At 44.7% G+C, this 17,453-nt stretch overlaps 6 protein-coding genes across 6 annotated transcripts; 4 read left to right on the top strand and 2 right to left on the bottom strand.

The window, feature by feature from the left end:
- Nucleotides 1-439: 439 nt before the first annotated feature.
- EV420DRAFT_1309812 (uncharacterized protein) lies at nucleotides 440-3,315 on the top strand (the record flags this gene model as incomplete). Its single annotated transcript, XM_060468556.1, has 4 exons — nucleotides 440-742; nucleotides 794-1,117; nucleotides 1,175-2,915; nucleotides 2,963-3,315. 4 exons carry the CDS (start codon nucleotides 440-442, stop codon nucleotides 3,313-3,315), a joined length of 2,721 nt encoding a protein of 906 aa, XP_060329876.1.
- Nucleotides 3,316-4,963: 1,648 nt separating this feature from the next.
- On the bottom strand, nucleotides 4,964-6,079 carry EV420DRAFT_1643890 (uncharacterized protein; the record flags this gene model as incomplete). Its single annotated transcript, XM_060477566.1, has 5 exons — nucleotides 4,964-5,152; nucleotides 5,205-5,296; nucleotides 5,339-5,456; nucleotides 5,509-5,839; nucleotides 5,889-6,079. 5 exons carry the CDS (start codon nucleotides 6,077-6,079, stop codon nucleotides 4,964-4,966), a joined length of 921 nt encoding a protein of 306 aa, XP_060329875.1.
- Nucleotides 6,080-6,365: 286 nt separating this feature from the next.
- On the top strand, nucleotides 6,366-8,102 carry EV420DRAFT_1748697 (uncharacterized protein; the record flags this gene model as incomplete). The annotated part of the gene is made up of 10 exons (XM_060480257.1): nucleotides 6,366-6,403; nucleotides 6,820-6,825; nucleotides 6,848-6,869; nucleotides 6,922-6,999; nucleotides 7,053-7,159; nucleotides 7,208-7,396; nucleotides 7,482-7,497; nucleotides 7,530-7,630; nucleotides 7,661-7,712; nucleotides 7,763-8,102. The coding sequence occupies 10 exons, from the start codon at nucleotides 6,366-6,368 to the stop codon at nucleotides 7,781-7,783; spliced, it is 630 nt and encodes a 209-aa protein (XP_060329874.1). The 3' UTR covers nucleotides 7,784-8,102.
- Nucleotides 8,103-8,784: 682 nt separating this feature from the next.
- Nucleotides 8,785-12,069, top strand: EV420DRAFT_1621072 (uncharacterized protein; the record flags this gene model as incomplete). Its single annotated transcript, XM_060475651.1, has 14 exons — nucleotides 8,785-8,808; nucleotides 9,126-9,431; nucleotides 9,489-9,710; nucleotides 9,762-9,854; nucleotides 9,903-9,941; nucleotides 9,997-10,196; nucleotides 10,247-10,451; nucleotides 10,500-10,660; nucleotides 10,735-10,807; nucleotides 10,857-11,036; nucleotides 11,107-11,292; nucleotides 11,343-11,489; nucleotides 11,511-11,712; nucleotides 11,915-12,069. The coding sequence occupies 14 exons, from the start codon at nucleotides 8,785-8,787 to the stop codon at nucleotides 12,067-12,069; spliced, it is 2,193 nt and encodes a 730-aa protein (XP_060329873.1).
- Nucleotides 12,070-12,942: 873 nt separating this feature from the next.
- On the bottom strand, nucleotides 12,943-14,087 carry EV420DRAFT_502638 (uncharacterized protein). The gene has a single exon (XM_060482398.1). The coding sequence runs from the start codon at nucleotides 13,844-13,846 to the stop codon at nucleotides 13,022-13,024; it is 825 nt and encodes a 274-aa protein (XP_060329872.1). The 5' UTR covers nucleotides 13,847-14,087; the 3' UTR covers nucleotides 12,943-13,021.
- An 813-nt stretch (nucleotides 14,088-14,900) lies between these two features.
- Nucleotides 14,901-16,774, top strand: EV420DRAFT_1689055 (uncharacterized protein; the record flags this gene model as incomplete). The annotated part of the gene is made up of 5 exons (XM_060479321.1): nucleotides 14,901-15,089; nucleotides 15,149-15,508; nucleotides 15,559-15,813; nucleotides 15,879-16,019; nucleotides 16,070-16,774. The coding sequence occupies 5 exons, from the start codon at nucleotides 14,901-14,903 to the stop codon at nucleotides 16,772-16,774; spliced, it is 1,650 nt and encodes a 549-aa protein (XP_060329871.1).
- Nucleotides 16,775-17,453: the final 679 nt, after the last annotated feature.

Below are 17,453 nucleotides of genomic sequence, written 5' to 3'. Positions count from 1 at the left end.
CCAGATGCATGGGACCGCTTGGTCATGGTGAAGAGCACGCAGATGGTGGTAGACAGATGAAAAGAGTCAAATGTCAAAATCTGAGACAGTCAACAAAAAAAACGTGACCAGAACGCACGATCGGTCTCGCCATGGCGGGACTGGCCTCCGCATCTGCCCGCTCACTGTCATCATGTCTGGCAAAATCTTCAAATGTCCTGTTTGCAAGGATCAGTTCACCTCTCGCTCCAGCAGAGGCTTACGCTCGCACCTGTCAGCAACCTCATGTGGTCATATACTCGATGAGCGGAATGCTCCAGTCACTGGCAAAAGAAAGAAGCCACAGTCAGCTACAAAACAGGCTGAAGAGCGTACCACATCACCATCTCTTTCAATTCCTGAGGAGCCTACCTTTCCGCCCGATCCACCCTCACCTGCATCTGATTTTGCACCATCAGAGATGGCCTCACCATCAAAGCGATGCCGAGTCACTATTGAAGACGTCGAGGATGAAGGTGATACCCCACCATCTTCTTGGAGTCATGACAGCCTTGTCTTTGTGGATTATCCCGATGCTGGCGCTGAGATTGAAGGTGCTGGAAAGGGTGAAACTACGTTTGAAAGAATTAAGAAAGAGAAGCAGAAGCAAGGAGAAGAGATGTGGGCGCCTTTTAAATCCTGTGAGGAATGGGAGCTTGCACGATGGCTGATGATGTCCGGGGTTAGCCAAGCAGATATAGACAGGTTCGCAAAGCTGGGAGTGGTATGATTTCAGCTTTTGATGTTAACAAAATTGCTTACCATGTAAAACCAGATCCGAGACAATGTCAAACCATCGTTTAAGGACAAGCGCACCTTTCTGACTAAGATAGATGAGTTGCCATCTGCATTGGGTACTGAGTGGAAATGCGAGGAATTTGAACTAGTTGGAAACATACTCGATAAGGATGGGACTCCCATCGTGCAGACCATCGAGTTGTGGAAGCGTGATCCACTTGCATGCATCAAGGAGCTCATGCAGGATCCCCGATTTGTGAAACATATGCGTTACGCACCGGAGAAGATGTATACGGATGAAGGGATGAAGAACCAGGTGTTTGATGAGATGGCGACAGGCAAATGGTGGTGGGCCATGCAGGTATGTATTCCTCATCAGCATGACCTATCGCAAGATCCTAATATTGGATGTAATCAGAGACTGTTGCCAAAGGGAGCAACCATCGCAGCGATCATCCTTTCGTCCGATAAAACCCAGCTCTCCACCTTTAGTGGCGACAAATCTGCCTGGCCGGTTTACCTTACCCTTGGCAACATCGATGCATCTGTCCAAAGGAAACCATCAGAACAAGCCACTATTCTGATAGGTTACATACCCGTATCAAAATTAGAGTGCTTTACCGAGGATCGTCGATCTGTAGAAGGATATCAGCTGTTCCATGACTGCATGCGGGCACTCCTAAAGCCTCTCATCGAGGCTGGCCAGAACGGTGTCGAGATGCTTTGCAGTGATGGAAGGACACGGCTCGTGTTTCCTCTCCTTGCTGCCTACGTGGCCGATTATCCTGAGCAGTGTCTAATAGCCGGCTGTGGAGAGCGACGATGTCCGAAATGCACTGCTACCTCAAAGGAGCTGGGTGATCCATTGCACTCAGTACTACGCGACCCTGAGAAAACCATCGACGCACTCAAAGCAACACAGACAGGAAATAACATGGAATTCAAAAACCTCGGCCTACGCCCAATTACGCCCTTCTGGATGGACTTGCCACGATGTAACATCTTCCATTGTTTCACTCCTGACCTTCTACACCAGCTCCACAAGGGCGTCTTCAAAGATCACCTTGTCAAATGGTCGACGAAGGCTGCAGAGGCGACGAAGGCGGAGGTTGACCGTCGTTACATGGCTATGCCACGGCATCCTGACTTACGCCACTTCAAGAAGGGAATTTCACTTGTCACGCAGTGGACAGGAACGGAGTACAAGAATATGGAGAAAGTTTTCCTAGGCGCGCTGGCGGGAACGGCAAAACCTGATGTCATCATTTGTGTTCGTGCTGTGCTTGATTTTATCTACTATTCCCACCTTGAACTACACACGGATGAGTCATTGAAGAAGCTTGAAGACTCATTACGCACCTTCCATGCCCACAAACACATATTCGTTGATGACGGCATTCGCGACCACTTCAATATCCCTAAAGTCCATTCAATGGTTCACTACTCTGCGATGATTCGGTCCCATGGCGTCACAGGAGGCTATAATACCGAGGCATCAGAGCGACTTCACATTGATTTTGCGAAACGAGCGTACCGAGCATCAAACCGGAAGGGATACATCCAGCAAATGACAAAGTGGTTGACCCGACGAGAGGCAGTGCAAAGGTTTACCCGATTCCTAGACTGGGCTCTAGAAGGTGCAGGTAGGGATGAAGTTGACGAGGTCGAGGACGATGTAGACGTGGCAGATGGTGATGAAGAAGCAACGGCGCAGGCTGAGATCAACATGGAGCTTACCAAGGACACTAATGGGGATCAGGTCACATCCCGTGTTAGCCTACAGCATGGCGAATCAACGTACACTATACCCAAAAGACCCTCCTTCACTGGCATCGATATAGCAACTTTGGAGAACCAGTACGGGACTCAGCAGTTTGTTCGCTGTCTGGAATTTTTTCTTCGTGACCGTGGCTTGCTCAAAGATGATTTCTGGGATGCTCGGCCAGCAAAATACCAGGTGTACAAGCGCTTCCGGATCTGTATACCCCCGGTTCCTGAAGTCTCGACAACTGTTACCCTGGATGTCATTCGTGCATCGCCGCCTCACACAACGGGGACTAGGAGGAAAAAGTATGTGCCAGCTCAGTTTGATACAGTGCTGGCACGGCGAGACCTGCCATTGGATAAGAAACAGGACCTGGACTTGTTAGGAGTGAATGGTGTGTTCTAACTCTTCATCGCTTGCCTGTATTTAAATTCTTTGCAGGTCTTCATGTTGCACAAGTCCGTGCTATTTTCAACCTTCCTGAGGAACTCGGCAGCTTCCCACATCCGCTAGCATACGTTGAATGGTTCACCCCTCTGCGGCGCGTCGATGAACACACGCAAATGTTCAGGGTGGAACGGTCTATGCGGAATCATCTTCGGAATGCATCCATTATTCCAATTACATATATCTCCCGCAGTTGTCATCTTATACCATACTCAGGACGTATTATGGACCCTACATGGACGAGCGAGAGTGCTATGGAAAAGTGCAAGTCCTTTCATCTCAATACGTACCTTAGACACATTGATTTTGTCTTACTACGCTTAAAATGCAAGATTTCCGCAACGTGATTACCACCGCACCAAAACCAACAGCTTTTCATTCGCAACGTCTACATGTCATGGTCTAGCACCATTATCAACCTCTACTCCTGACTCCTGATCCTGAACGTAGTCGGCATGCACAGCAACATCCTGTACATAGTGGAGTACGAGGTGAGCGTTGAAGAGATGCATACGCAACGTAGTCGTCTCAATGTCGGAGAAACGACCGCGGCGAGCACTGACCAGGGTGTCCGTCAGTACCTTCGACACTTCGGCAAGCCGGTTAAGCATAAAACGGGTGACCATGGGTGGGGGGTAAAGGGCAGCCTCAAAGGCATCATCACGGAAATGCGGTGCAAACATGATGGTGGGCGAATCGAGGTCAGGCAGAGTGCACGGCGTATTTGGCGGGTTTGGAAAGGCAAGACGTTCACCTGACGAGGGTGGTAAGGGGTAGGTGATGTCGATAGGCTGGCGGAATGGCCCGCTCTGGAATCCAGCGACTGTCTGGCGTGAAACAGTGCCCGCTAGCACTTGAAAACCATGGGGGCTAATAATAGAATCAGCTTTAACACCGGAGGTAATGGATAGTACACGCACCTTGGGCCTTTTCCCTCCTTCTCCTTCATATCGGACATTTTCTTGTGTCGTGGCTGTTGGTTGCACGGAAGAAAACGGTGATTGACCCTGGATCAAGATAAAGGCATCGCGAAGACAAAGAACAGGCCAAATATGGAGTACGTGGCGTGGGACAATTCACGTGTTTTGGGCAAGAGACTGGTAATGATGTCATACGAAAGCCTTCATCCGGCTCCTGGTGCTCGATAATGTTATACTGCACGAAATTCATAGAAATCTGGTTTAAAATGGCTAAAGGTATGAAGGTTAATTTATACTGCGAAGTATTAATATATACCTTTAAGACCTGATGTCATATGACTATAGACAAATACGGAGATCAATCCCGGCAAGGTACATAAGGTACTGACACTACCGATCCTACAGAGATTTGGCAGGGGTCTACAGAGGTTTTCCGTTTTTCCTGATGCGCCTTCTCGTCTCGGGGATATCGTCTTGTCCTTCCGAACTCCCCGTCCTGGTGAACCATCCCCCAAAGAATTACTGCTCGTGTACTGTACGTGCTTGCGACTGAACCACCGGCGTCTAGTGAGTCATATCTCATGTAGTTGATGACGTCGTAGGCACAGTTCCGATCGAAGCGATTGGTACGTTGACAGAGAAGGACATCTGAGGCGTACCGTTACGACAGACGACTTGGCAGAGCTGCTGGAATTGCATGTAAAGAGGAGAGGATCGATGGATGCGGAAATATTTCTGATTGAGGGAGAAGAGATGGCATTGACTGATAGAATTACTACTAGGACGTCTGGGCAAACGAGGAAAATACACACGCCTTCGGTGCTTAGTCAAAAGGACGGTAAAGAATGAAGAACACGGGTAAATTTATGGACCGCTAAAGTCATCTTGGGCACAAATCCAGTCTCAGAGGTGCAACGAATAATTTATCACAGTTACAGCTTTTCGTCACCGTTTCAGAAGCAGAGATGTTCAATACTAGCCGTGAATGGTTAGAATTGCAAAGCTTAGAATGCTAGGTACATCACTGATCGGGATGAACCCTTGTGAGAGCCTGTTCCAAAGAGGAGTGACAAATCTATGTCACCTTTTGGCCAAGTAAAGAGGAAGGACTGCCACCTTTTAGAGTCGACAGTAAACGGCCTGAATCCAGAGAAATACATTCATCTTTCCGGGAACTTGTAACCTGAGCAATCCTCGAAACGGACCAAGTCCGAATGACGCAAAAGTCCTGCTCAACATCGGCATTTTCAATGTGACCGATAATCTACAGATCAAGATGAGAACACCGACAAAAAAAGGTCTCTGGAGACCTTTACCTCGTACCAGCACCGGTCAAATTTGACGGGAAAGTCTGGACGGCAGTTCAAACGTTCAATGTTGAAACATTCATCAACGTCATGAAGACCCACTGTGATTGTTTAACTAGGAACAACGTAAGCATCAACTTTACATCTCGTTTCGACCAAGTAAAGATGAAGGGCCACCTCTCTGAGGGTTGACTTTGAAACGACCTGAAAGACGGGAGACGTAGTTGAAGGTGGACTTTCTCTGAAAGTGAAAGCAGCGTACTGATCAGGAAAATGATAAGCACCTATCTCGTCCGAAAACACAAGCACTTACTGAGGAGTAGGTGAAGGGAGTGGTAAGCGAAGATTGAAGGCTGCTCGGCGAATGGATGAATGACGGTTCCAATTTCATTGTCACGACGGTCATCTTCATCAGTCTACGATTCGGCGAAAAGGTAGAAATACGATCAATTTGGTCGATAGTTACATGAAAGATAGCGAAGTAGCTATTCATATCTCGAGAGAAAGAAGGACGTTCGGTAACCGGGATGTCTGAAGCATCTCGATATCGCGGCTTGCCTTGAGTTCGTTCCCACCTGCCGGCACATTCTGCACATCGTGCCGCAAGCAAGGCCTTCATATTACAGTTGCAAGCCTCCCAATGTCTGCACCAGACTTCAGTCAACATACATTACTGGACGTGAGATTGCACACCTAACCCAATCACGCCACGTAGAAGTTCTGATTTTCAAACTGTCCCGAAGCCCGTGGTGACGTGATTCCTGAAGTCGACCTATAGTGCCTGGCGATGCCCCTTCCGCTGTCGTAATGTCTCGCAGCCACATAACCAAGATCTGGTCGACCTGAATCAATGACCGTTTGTAATGTACACGATGCGATGACATGTCGGATACCCTGCAGAGATTTGAGCGAGGATGACAGGAAAACGGCAATTGAAACATACCCTCAATGGGTGTATTACTTGTGATCTACATGCTAGGGAGAAATACCAGTAGGTGTATCGCTGCACTGAGTCACCAAGTCGGAGTCATGCTGGTGATTGCTGGACAAGAATGGAGATGACAATCGAGGATACAGTCAGTATTGCATTTCCCTGTCCACGGAAATTAGTTTCGCCCAAGTTGTAGACGGATATAACGCACTATACAACCTAAAGATGCCCAAGATAAAATGACCATCAATACTGCGCTTTACCGCGGGAAACCTCAGTGAGAATGAGGCCACCATCCATGCTGACTGTCGAAGCGAGAAGCCATTTGAATGATTTCAGAAGTAAATTTGAGAAGGCCATTATCAGAATCAACCAACGCGAACAGCATCATGAAGTAGCCAAGCAGGAAAGAGGATCATGGTAGCAACAGAGAAAGAGTCGACAGCAGTGACTAACTAAAAATGAGATCGGTGCCTGCCACTGTCGGCATTGGTCGGCAGTGAGAGATCGTGGCACAAAGAAAAAAGCGTGAAGCCTTAGCGCGGCTGAGAACGTGATGGTGTTGTTGACAGCGTAGGCATTTACGGCAGGGACCGGCAATCACGGGAAAATGTGTCCCGGATATCCGGAGTCCCAGAATGGACAACAAATTTGATATACGCATTCTCTTGATTCAATCACTAATGCGCTTAGCTCGAGGTTCGTTGTGACGATGTCTTAGGCATGGGGTAATACCTGACCCGGTATATGCCTTTTCATGTATTTTCTTCGATATTCTGAACCATATCTTGCTAGCTTCTGTTGCGTCATCCATCATCTACCACTTGCTTTGGGTGTCAAATGGATTTTAGGAATGCATTAAATTTAGTCTGGGTACGTGCGCCTTCTCTTATTACAGACCCTGCTCTTATCCATGTGTACATTAGACAATCTCTGTCATTCTCGCATGGATACAGAGGCTCCGAACGCTCGACTTGCGGAACGTTTATTGGACTTGGGAACGCCAGCACAGTTTCTCGACCGGACCTGGCGTGTACATATCTTAAATTATTCTTCCATCCGCTAAAAATCTCATATGCAGCCTCTGTGATATCGGACCCTTGTTCTCTGTATACGTCTACTCGAAGGCCTTCACTGGAAAAGCTGGAAAAGGCGTCTGTGCTATGCCAACCGACCCTGTCCGCCCGTGTCTACGCGCTTGGAGGGATGTTCCGTGGAAGTTGCAACTTGCCATGCATGCTGCTACTAAACCGTTTAAGGGCAGGGAACTGTGACTGTAGAGGTAGAAAAATGTCTAGGCGAAAATTCCGCCTTTCGAACTAGCAGATGAGGATAGGATTCTCATAGGATATCAGTAAGTTCTTTAACAAGGTGTGTTATTGGCGCCACTCACACTGACCTAGGTACAGCTCCCACATTCGAAGTCAAACCTGACCCTTCGTAAAACGACGGTACAGCGAATGATCGCTATCAGCCATCTCCCAAACTACGTTGTTTCTCTTTTGTGTGTGCGACGAGCACTGCTCTCTGGTAGGACCCAAGGCAAGAGTTGGTCGATGCTTGACTGGCTGTTACAAATAGGGACAGTGAGTGTCATACCACCCTAGTTTGCTCTAAATCTTGACTCTCATCATAGGCTTGGCTGGTGCTCCGCTAACCCCATCAATCAATCATGGTGCTAGCTTTTCTGCGCCGTTTCCCACCAGCATACACCATCACTTGTGCTAGCACTGACTCCGCTTCGGTGGGCTGTATCCTCGCCACTAACGAGTCCAGTCTTCATCTTCACGAACGGTTACATATGATACCTCATCCGCCTCTTTTGAACAATGTCGGAAACTTCCTAAAACCCTTATAAGGAAGCCGGCAATATAATGACCGGATAAGCGACGGCTCGGCAGGATATGCGGCATGTCAGGTCCGGGTTACCGTATCCGTAGTAACCCCCTTAATATAATGTCATTATATGCATCGTATTAGCTGGAAGTGCCATAGAAGCAAGTACACACGAGAAAAGTGCATCAATAGAAGGATAGGTGTAAGACACTCACCCTCTTCACATATGATATGGATAGTTCCTCGGTCCTGGTCCAGCATCGATGTTTTTGGCTCCTTGTGAGTCTCACGCTGATTCCAATCAAATGATGGCATTGGTTGGCCAGGAATAAATACGATGGCATCAGAGAACGACGGAAACACGTTCATCTTGCTTGTATGTATATGATCCAGGGATCAGAAAGCAAATTGGAGGCAGGGAATTCAAGCCAACTATGTTATTTCATCAGATTTCAACTCTTTTTGAATTTTGAGATCATTGGGCTACTTTACTTGATTTTCGTGGCACTATTAATGAAATCCATGGGATACTGATTTAATCTTGCGGATCATGATGTCGGAACATGCGTTTTGATATGAGATCTAGGATTTCTCCGAGATTAGGTGAACAATTATATGTATGCATGTACACGGTAAGGCTTCTTCAGTCCATCTTTCCCCCATCATTCTTCTGCAACCTCAACATGTCCTCAAATATTCTACCTCAGCGTCGAGAGAGGTGTCCTTACTGCAGCTGCTTCTTTAGCATTCAGGGAATTGGAAATCACAAGCGAGCTTGCAAGCAGAAGTCAGACCAGCAGTTGTTGGATTCCCAATTCCACAATGATTTGGACCAGCAGACAAGAGGTATGATATACAAGTTGCTTGTCTACAATTATTTTAGTATTCTGAATTTATTCTTTATAAAGCTACAGCAAACTCATTCACACCAATAAACATTATAGGATCTGCAACTTTGGATTATCATAGCACAGAACTTGAATGTATGTTGTTATTATTTTGATATCAGATATAATATCTAAACAAAATCTTCAGGTGTCAATGAAACATCTCCAGAGTCCTCATCAGTTGATGATCAAGTTACTCCAGAAGATAATGATACTTCCAATGCAGCTTGCTTGATTCTCAATTCCATTGATCATGTCAATCTGATTGATGAGAAGATTGTCAAGGAATATCATCCTTCTGCTATTTTAGATCCTCAGATCTTGCCTCTCAGAGATTTTTTAGCTGACAGCACAAGCAAGCAGAGTTCACTTTTTGATAGCCACCCTTGGCATCCATTTTCATCTCAGTTGGATTTTGATTTAGCAGAATTCATTTTGCGTACAGGCATGAATCACCAAGCACGCAGTGATTTTTTCAGCATCATTGACCGATGTGGAGGCAGTCAATCAACAGAATTCACTATCCGGAATGAGAATGATCTTGCAGAAGCATGGTCACGGGCAGAGAATTTGTTTACCAAGGTAAATTCATATCTTTATTAATATACTTATACTCAAATATTACTATGTTTTCAATAGTTCAAAAAGGAAACAATATCAGTTCCATATAAAAATGAAGTTCGAAATTATGATGTCCACTACCGACCATTATGGGATTGGACACTTGATTTGTTACGGGATAAAGATCTTGCACCACATTTTGTATGGGATGCAGTTCATTTATTTCGGGAAGATAAAAATGGCATTCGAACATGGTTTTTTAATGAACCATGGTCAGGAAATATATTTTGGGAAGTTCAAGTAAGCAGATATTATTGCCAATCTAACTAATATACTTAAATTTAGCTATAGAGTTCTCTTCCTCCTAATGGAAAACCTTTAGCATATATTTTGTATGCTGATAAATCACGTTTATCTTCATTTGGTACTGCCAAAGGCTATCCAGTTATGGCACACTGTGCTAATCTTCCTGATCAAATCTGAAATGGGAAGAATTTTGGTGGAGGTTGTGTGGTTGGATGGCTTCCAATTGTGAGTTGGATATTTTTGCTTTTCAACTTTTTTTTATGAATCTTGATTTTTACAGGTTGAAGAAGAAGAAGATCATAAAGGAAAGCCATCATGGATCAATTTCAAGCGAGTTGTCTGGCATGAAGCTTTTCGGAAAATTCTAGGATCTCTTGCACAATATTCTCGCAGTGGTTATGCCTTTCAACCACCAAATTCAGACAAAGTTATAATCTTATATCCTTTTATTCTTATTCTCTCTGCTGATTATGAGGAACAGTCAGTATATTTCATATTTTTATAATATATGCAAGCTGATATTGCTATAGTTGTATGATGACATTGACCAGAGGTGGCAGAGCAAATTATCCCTGTCCAGTCTGCTTGATACCATTGACAAATCTATCAGATCTTTCAATAACATATCCATTACGGACAACTGAGTCTATGAAAGAGATATATGATAGAGCTTGTTTGCTTAATGCAGATCAAGCAGAAGAACTTTTGAAATTACATGGTCTCCATAAAGTACCTGTAAGTAAAAAATTTAAATACAAGAAAAGCTATTGACAATTTGTTCAGAACATCTTTTGGGAAATAGAACGATCTAATCCCTATCGTGCTGTATCTTGGGACAGACTACATGCTTTCCAAATTGGATTATTTGATCATCTGCTGTCACGGCTCATTGAGCATGTAGATAGATTCAAGGGCCGAGATGCTAAAGTTAAAATTGATGAAGTGTATGTAAAATATTAAAAGTAATTACTTATAACTAAATCTTTTTGATTAGGATTAAATCATTTCCATGATGGAGGAATCTTACCCATTTCACATCCGTTTTTTCTTTTGACTTTGCTGATGGAAAGAAATATGAACATATGTCACGAGTAAGTGTGTATTATTATAATTTAAGTTCATTATTTATAATACATTTAGCAAATCCTTTTTGCTGCTCAAGCAGTTTTAACAAAGGCTGCGGATCCTGCTGGTTATTTGCTTCTTAAATGTATTCGAAGTCATTTAGAATTGGATGTGTATGCAGCAATGGATGTGCATACTGAAGATACGATAAAGGCTGGACAATCAATAATGCAAGTTTTTGGGGAGAGAATGAAGGTATATTAATAAAACTGATCAATAGCTCTTTATACTAATAAATGTTTAGGAGTATATAACAGCTACTCAGGACAGTGATTTTCAAAATCCAACACATTGGGATATTCCAAAAATGCATACACAGCAACATCTATTCAGTGATATTCAAGGAAAAGGTGTAACAAAAAATTATAACACCAAGATCAACGAAAGTATGCATGGACCACTTAAAAAGGCATATCAAATACAAACAAACTTTAAGAATGTTGCTGATCAAGTAAGACTTTATTCTTTTAAGATATATGATTTAATTTAATATACTTTTAGATTCTTCAAACTGACCATCGGTACAATGTTGCTATGCAGATTCGGCAAAAGGTGGATCGATGGAAAAAGCATACAAAGTACAAATCTGATTTGCTCAATGCAGATGATGATCTACCTGAAGAAAAACATTTCACTATTGAAACTCATGTATCTGATGGTCTTTTAAAGAAAGCATATCTACATAGTCCTAAAAAGACATCAAAAGATCCTAGCACATTTTCTGAGCTAGAGAATGCATTTTCTCATGATTTAGCTTATGATTGGTTTCGAATTCGTCTTGGAGGTTTCATGACAGGATTTCTGAATCGAGTATCAGAAGGATGTATTGCAAAAGGAAAAAAAATTCATTATTCTCCTAATGACAAGGCTAGTATTATTGATTTAAACAAATATTGCTTTTACTGAGATTGAAATTATATAGATAACAACTTATCAAACTCTTTCTGTCAATTATCAGTCATACATAAATCTAAAGCAGAATTCAGACCTACTACGATGTAGTCCAATGTTCTACAATCATCCACGTTATGATGGTGTTATTGTCAATACTACTGATGGGTTGTATGTGGCAGAATTAATTCAACTCTTTGAGTGTGAATTTAATGAACAGAAATATCCATTGGCATTAGTTCATCCCTATGATGCTCCTGTAACTGATGGTCATCTACGTTGGAAGCATCAAAGAGATAAAGATTTAGGATTTTATCGAGTTCGTGCATGCCCATGAATTCATTCAGCCTTTGTTTCTATATATTCTATTGTTCGTGGTGCACTCCTGGTAAAAGATGCAGACTCAGATCTTAATAATGGCCAGGATTACTTCATTGTGGATATCATTGATACTGACATGTTTCTCCGACTCAAAAAAATCGAATCTCAGCTTCAACATAAATTCCGGGTTTCAGCCAATCGGAGATCATAATTGATAGGGCTGCACACTGTACAATATACAATATATAGGTATAAAATCATGGTCTCAGATGGCTATGAAACTATCCATATACTGTACCATATGGCCAGTTTAAAAGTCCTATCAGTGTTAGTATATCAGATTAGGGATGTGCACCGTACCATTATGGATACAGACAATATGGCTATAGACTATATCAAAACTCTTGTTCATGGTATGGTACAGTTGACTTCAAATCTGTACTATATCTGTACTGCCATCCATATACAGACAGTTTTACAGTGATGACAAATATCTAGAGTCAAGATGTGAGTGTTATATGCTTTATTAAGATCATCCGTACTTACCTCAATTGTATTAGACTATCTCTGGCCACTCTCCCAATGACTGTATTTTAATTGTATGAATACGGCCATATTTTAGGTCATCAAAAGTAGCCATGGTATGGGCCCATATCCATATTGACCGTATGTACCCACTGTAGTACAGATACAGTGCACATCTCTATATCAGATCCTTAGGTCAAGGACATCATGGATGTGCACCCTATCATTACAGATACAGCTGTAGACTAATGTATCAAAAATTCTTGTTCACTGTATGATCTGATTCGGATTATCTTTGTTTACTAGTGAATAAATTAGCGTAAAGGAAATAAAAATATTACAGCAAACTAGGATTGAACACAAGCAACGGCAAAATTACAAACACACACAAGGCGTTCTACCAACTAGACTATAGTACCATTATTGTATTGATAAATTAAACTCTATATATGTGCCCACGGGAACAAGAAAAGGCAAAAAAAATAATACCCCTCGCTGTGCTGGGCACAGCAGGGCGTAGGCGTCGAGAGCAGGGTTGGGCATCGAGCCGTTAGTGGTATCAGTACCCCTGCCAACGAAATATGACATTTCGTAGGGATGGAGAGTGATATACCACTTGTGGGGGGCAAAAAAGTCGGCAGGGCGGGATCGACGGCCGTTCGACGATGATGGGGGGGGGAATGGAACAGAAATGACTTCACCACTGTATTTCCCGTTGTTGAAAACGGGAGTGGTGAGGCCGTTGCCCCATGTGGAGGGCTGTGGGGGGCGATACGAGGCGGAAAGGGCAGGTGTCGGGATGGTGGGCGGGCAGATGGTGTTGACAGGGTCAGGAGAGAAAAAAACATCGGAATCATGATCTTCCACTCAATGAATGGGAGATGCATGAGTTTGGGGTTGGTAGGTGGGCAGGGTGGTGTGGTAGAGCCCGATGTTTGGCGGGGAGCGGTAGGCAACGGCGGAGGTGGTAATCGTCGTACAGCTATGATTTTTGGCGCGTTCAATGCGCACTCCAGTCGTCCATCGATGGTCCAAGGCGCACAGTAGTCGTCCTCGTCGTCGGCCGTTGGCATCTCGACTTTCCTCCTTCCATCCCGCTCAATCTCTCCTGCCCTTTCCCGCTCCCACATGCCCTGGAACGTCCTCCACAACCCACCCCTACTCTCCAGCACGGCCCTGCACCATTGTACATCCCTCCCGGTCCCTCCCATTCCCTCCCATTGTCGCCACCATCGTCCGGGTCGTCGTCGTCGTTCCCATCGTGCCATTCGGGTTCATACCCCCCCTCCTACTTATAGATGATGGCCGATATTCGATTCCTAGGTTCGTTTTTACTCGTCGGTGGGTCGTCCATCCGTGTGTGGACACGATTGGCCCCGATGTTGATGTGGGGGTAACTGGCCGAGTCGGATGGGGATGGTGGGCCGTATTTGCAGCACTAGGGGCGTTGTTGGGCACCGTGGTCATTGTCGATGGCTGTGGTGGTTTCATCCGTCGCGTGGAGCTAGGTCTAGTGCTGCCTCGCAAGAGGGCTTATGGGCGGGGGGTGGGGAGGGTGGAACGGTCGCTCTGTGTGGCTGTTGGGGCCGCCGGGTGCATAAATTGACCCTAAAAAGAAGAAGAAGAAGAAGAAAACATATGAGAACATACCTTTTCAAGCCCACGAAAAGGCTGTTGGGGAGGCGGATGGGTGTTAGTCGTCAGCGAGGTGGTAGTTAAAGGGAAGAAAAGAAGTAACACAGCCACTCGATCACTGCTCGGTTGCTCGGACCGCAGCGATCGAGGGAGCGGAATGAGTGTTTGAGATTCATCCACAGCTCAAACCACTCACTCCGACGACTCATAGGCTATCGTAATATTCTGTAGTAAGTAGACATATAGCAAATATGTATATTTGGGTGGATCAGGATATTTATCATATAAAGTAACAGATAAACGGTATTTCAAGAGTATCTGAAACCCATGGCCCTTCGTCGATGTACCTTACCGTCCTGCCTCATCGCCGCCTCTCTGAAACCTCGTTGAAGTCGTCTCTGTGATTACACATCCTTGTAATACAGTATGCTGAAGCCCCGCCTTACTCCACCACTTAAATTCATTTCCGCAAGCTGTTGTCGGGCCTCATGAAACCCACATGTGCGTTTCAGGTCTATTTACTGCATTTTCGACTCACGTTTGAATCGTGTAACAGTACGTTTACCTGCAGAAGATGCTACTACGCTCTTTAATGGACGCTTCACACTCACAGGGCTTCCCGTGGTTCTCTGTTTAAAAGGTGAGTCTTCAATCACCAGTACTTGTAATACATTCTCATTGTCCTCCATGTCCACTGAACCACAACAACACAATGTCACTCCTAGGCAAGGAACTCCCACAGAGTCTGCCTCGGATGCAGCCCCTTCCCAACCGCCGCAGGCCGTGCTCGATCTCACACAAGTTCAAGAGTATTTCTCCACAAACGGCGTTCTTGATGTGGTGCGTCTCCTTGAAGGCTATCGGGACCTGAGCAAGGTAATATTCATTTTCTCAGAGTACCATCCTTTAAGTGCTTACAGTCTCTTTGCAACCAGACTCTTCGTGACACCCAGCTGCAAGTCAATGCGCTCATCGACGCAAAGAGGCTCCTCGAACTGTCAGCCGCAAGCTCTACCAAGTCTAAGGGTAGAGGTTCGGATTCTGGATTAACGGCCGAGCAAGAAAAAACTATTCTCCAGTTTGGGAAGCGCTGCATTGTCACTATCGACTTGTGGCCAGAAGACGCCGAAATCTTCGAGGAGAGACCATCAGCAAATGCCGGCCTCATTCTCAGCGCTGCACGATATGCGTCTGCAGAATCAGAGCAAGATGCACTCTATGCTGAAATCTACTCCGCACTCAAGGAAAATTTTCACTTCTGCTTTGCTAAGAATTACGGTCCAGCAAAGAAACTTGTATGTTCTCATTTTAGTTTCACTGTGTTGTTGCTGAGATTCATTTCAAGTTCCTGAAATCCGCCTCTGATGGCCGATCCACTTTCCTCAATCGCGTGAAAAACGATGCCTTCCACACTATATTCGGCGCATTGGTTCCATCCGCCAGTAATACCGATTTTGATCCTTTGACGGATCCTCATTGCCTTGACCTCCTCGGGTATAGGCCATCAAATAAGACCTACTCATCGCTGCCCCCCATTCTTTGGGAAGATGGGGTGAAAGGTGACCCACGCTCTATCTTTCGAAGCACCACACTGATGAAGGTACAGTCATTGTCCCCTTCTCTCGGATTTAAATTTATATCACTCATACTAATATTATATTTCAGATTCTCTTTGTTATATTTTATGGTGGCGCCAGTCTCAAACAGAAGTCCACGAAAAAAGCTGTCAAGAGCAAGCAAACCAATGCTTTTCTCTGGAAATTAACCGAAACTTCGCCAGGGACTATGGCATATGCTGCCACTGTTGTAAGTCTATTTTTAGTTGATCTCAATTACAGTATTAACGTGACTATCAGGCTCGTTTTGTCCTCTCTGGTGATGAATGCTTTGATAAGCGTGGTGGTCGCTCAGGCATCAACTATGCTTCTGACTACTACCAATACAAGAGAACGATCATTGAGGCAATTTCGACATCTCACATGAAGCAAACCATCACAGCATATAATAGGTTTCTCTTCGATGAGAAGCCCTCGAGACTAGGTACAAACCAGCGTGGAACATCATGTGATGATGACAATGAGTTCATCGAGCTTCAGGAAGCATTTGCTGATGTATCAGATGCCGAATCAGACACTCCCATGGCTAATGATGCACCTCCTGATGCCGTGATGACTGTCACTGCCGATCCAGAGGTCCAAGAACTCATTCAAGGTGTCAAAATGGTTAATTTTCAGCTTGAAGCACCTTCCAACAAGGAACAGGAGGTACCGGAAATTCGGCGTAGTCGACGAGGCCATGTTGTTCCAAATCCTGGAGATACTGATTTGACAGTCAGCACAGAAACTGATGTTACTCAAGCAAAAGGCTGCGGGCATGGTGCTAAGTCTCGTGGGAAGGCGGGCAGCCGTGGCCGTGGCTGTGGAACAACTCAGACGCAAACCAATCAGCCTCAGCATGACGCAAGGCCCACTCGTCGAGGTACACGGGCTGATACTCAGTGGCAGGTGTCACAGGTCCAGGAGGAAGCAGGAGATCTAGAAAATGACGATGTATATGGGTAGCATATTTCTTTACATGAATACATTTTTTTTTCAATGCCTCGCACTTGTGGAGTGGTAAGGAAGTTAGGCGCATGAAGTTGCTTATTCCTGTCACAAGCGTGTCATGTAAACTGGGGTTGCATAAAGAAATATAGCAATATGGCTTAACTGTACTAATATCATGAACTTATGTATTATTCTGAAGGTCGCTGGTTCGATCCCTCATCTTGTAACTTTTCTCACTAGTAGCTCCAATTGATTACTTAACCTGTTAGTAACCGCATTAGCATTGTAAGCTTAGAAAGAGGACTAGAATGGTACTACTATTTTTCCAACGCTGATTTCACTTACTGGATTATCGGGAACGTTATCATGACCTTATAATCAGCCGGCTCTTATCTTCGGTCCGGTAGGCTGCTTCCTTATTACTAATCTTATCGTGGCCGATAAGATCAGACGGCAATCCTTATACGGTTTCGTATATTCTGGAACTTGTTTCTTATCGGGCCGTATCAACCCCACCGTGGCATTACAGCATTACGGTACCTTATACGTCACCATAACCTGTTTCGGACATTTCCGACAAAGGGCGACTCTTCACGGCCGATGGACCCCGGAATTAAATTGCTAGGTGTATCTACTATGTATCTTCACCCCGCTGTCTCTCATGGATACGCAGATGTGGACTTTTTATGTCGAT

Source organism: Desarmillaria tabescens, assembly GCF_030435595.1.
Source record: "Desarmillaria tabescens strain CCBAS 213 chromosome Unknown EV420scaffold_21, whole genome shotgun sequence".
In the NCBI taxonomy this organism is placed as follows: Eukaryota; Fungi; Basidiomycota; class Agaricomycetes; order Agaricales; family Physalacriaceae; genus Desarmillaria; species Desarmillaria tabescens.
The sequence above is the reverse complement of the archived record's forward strand: the minus strand, read 5'-3'. Positions and strand labels throughout refer to the sequence as shown.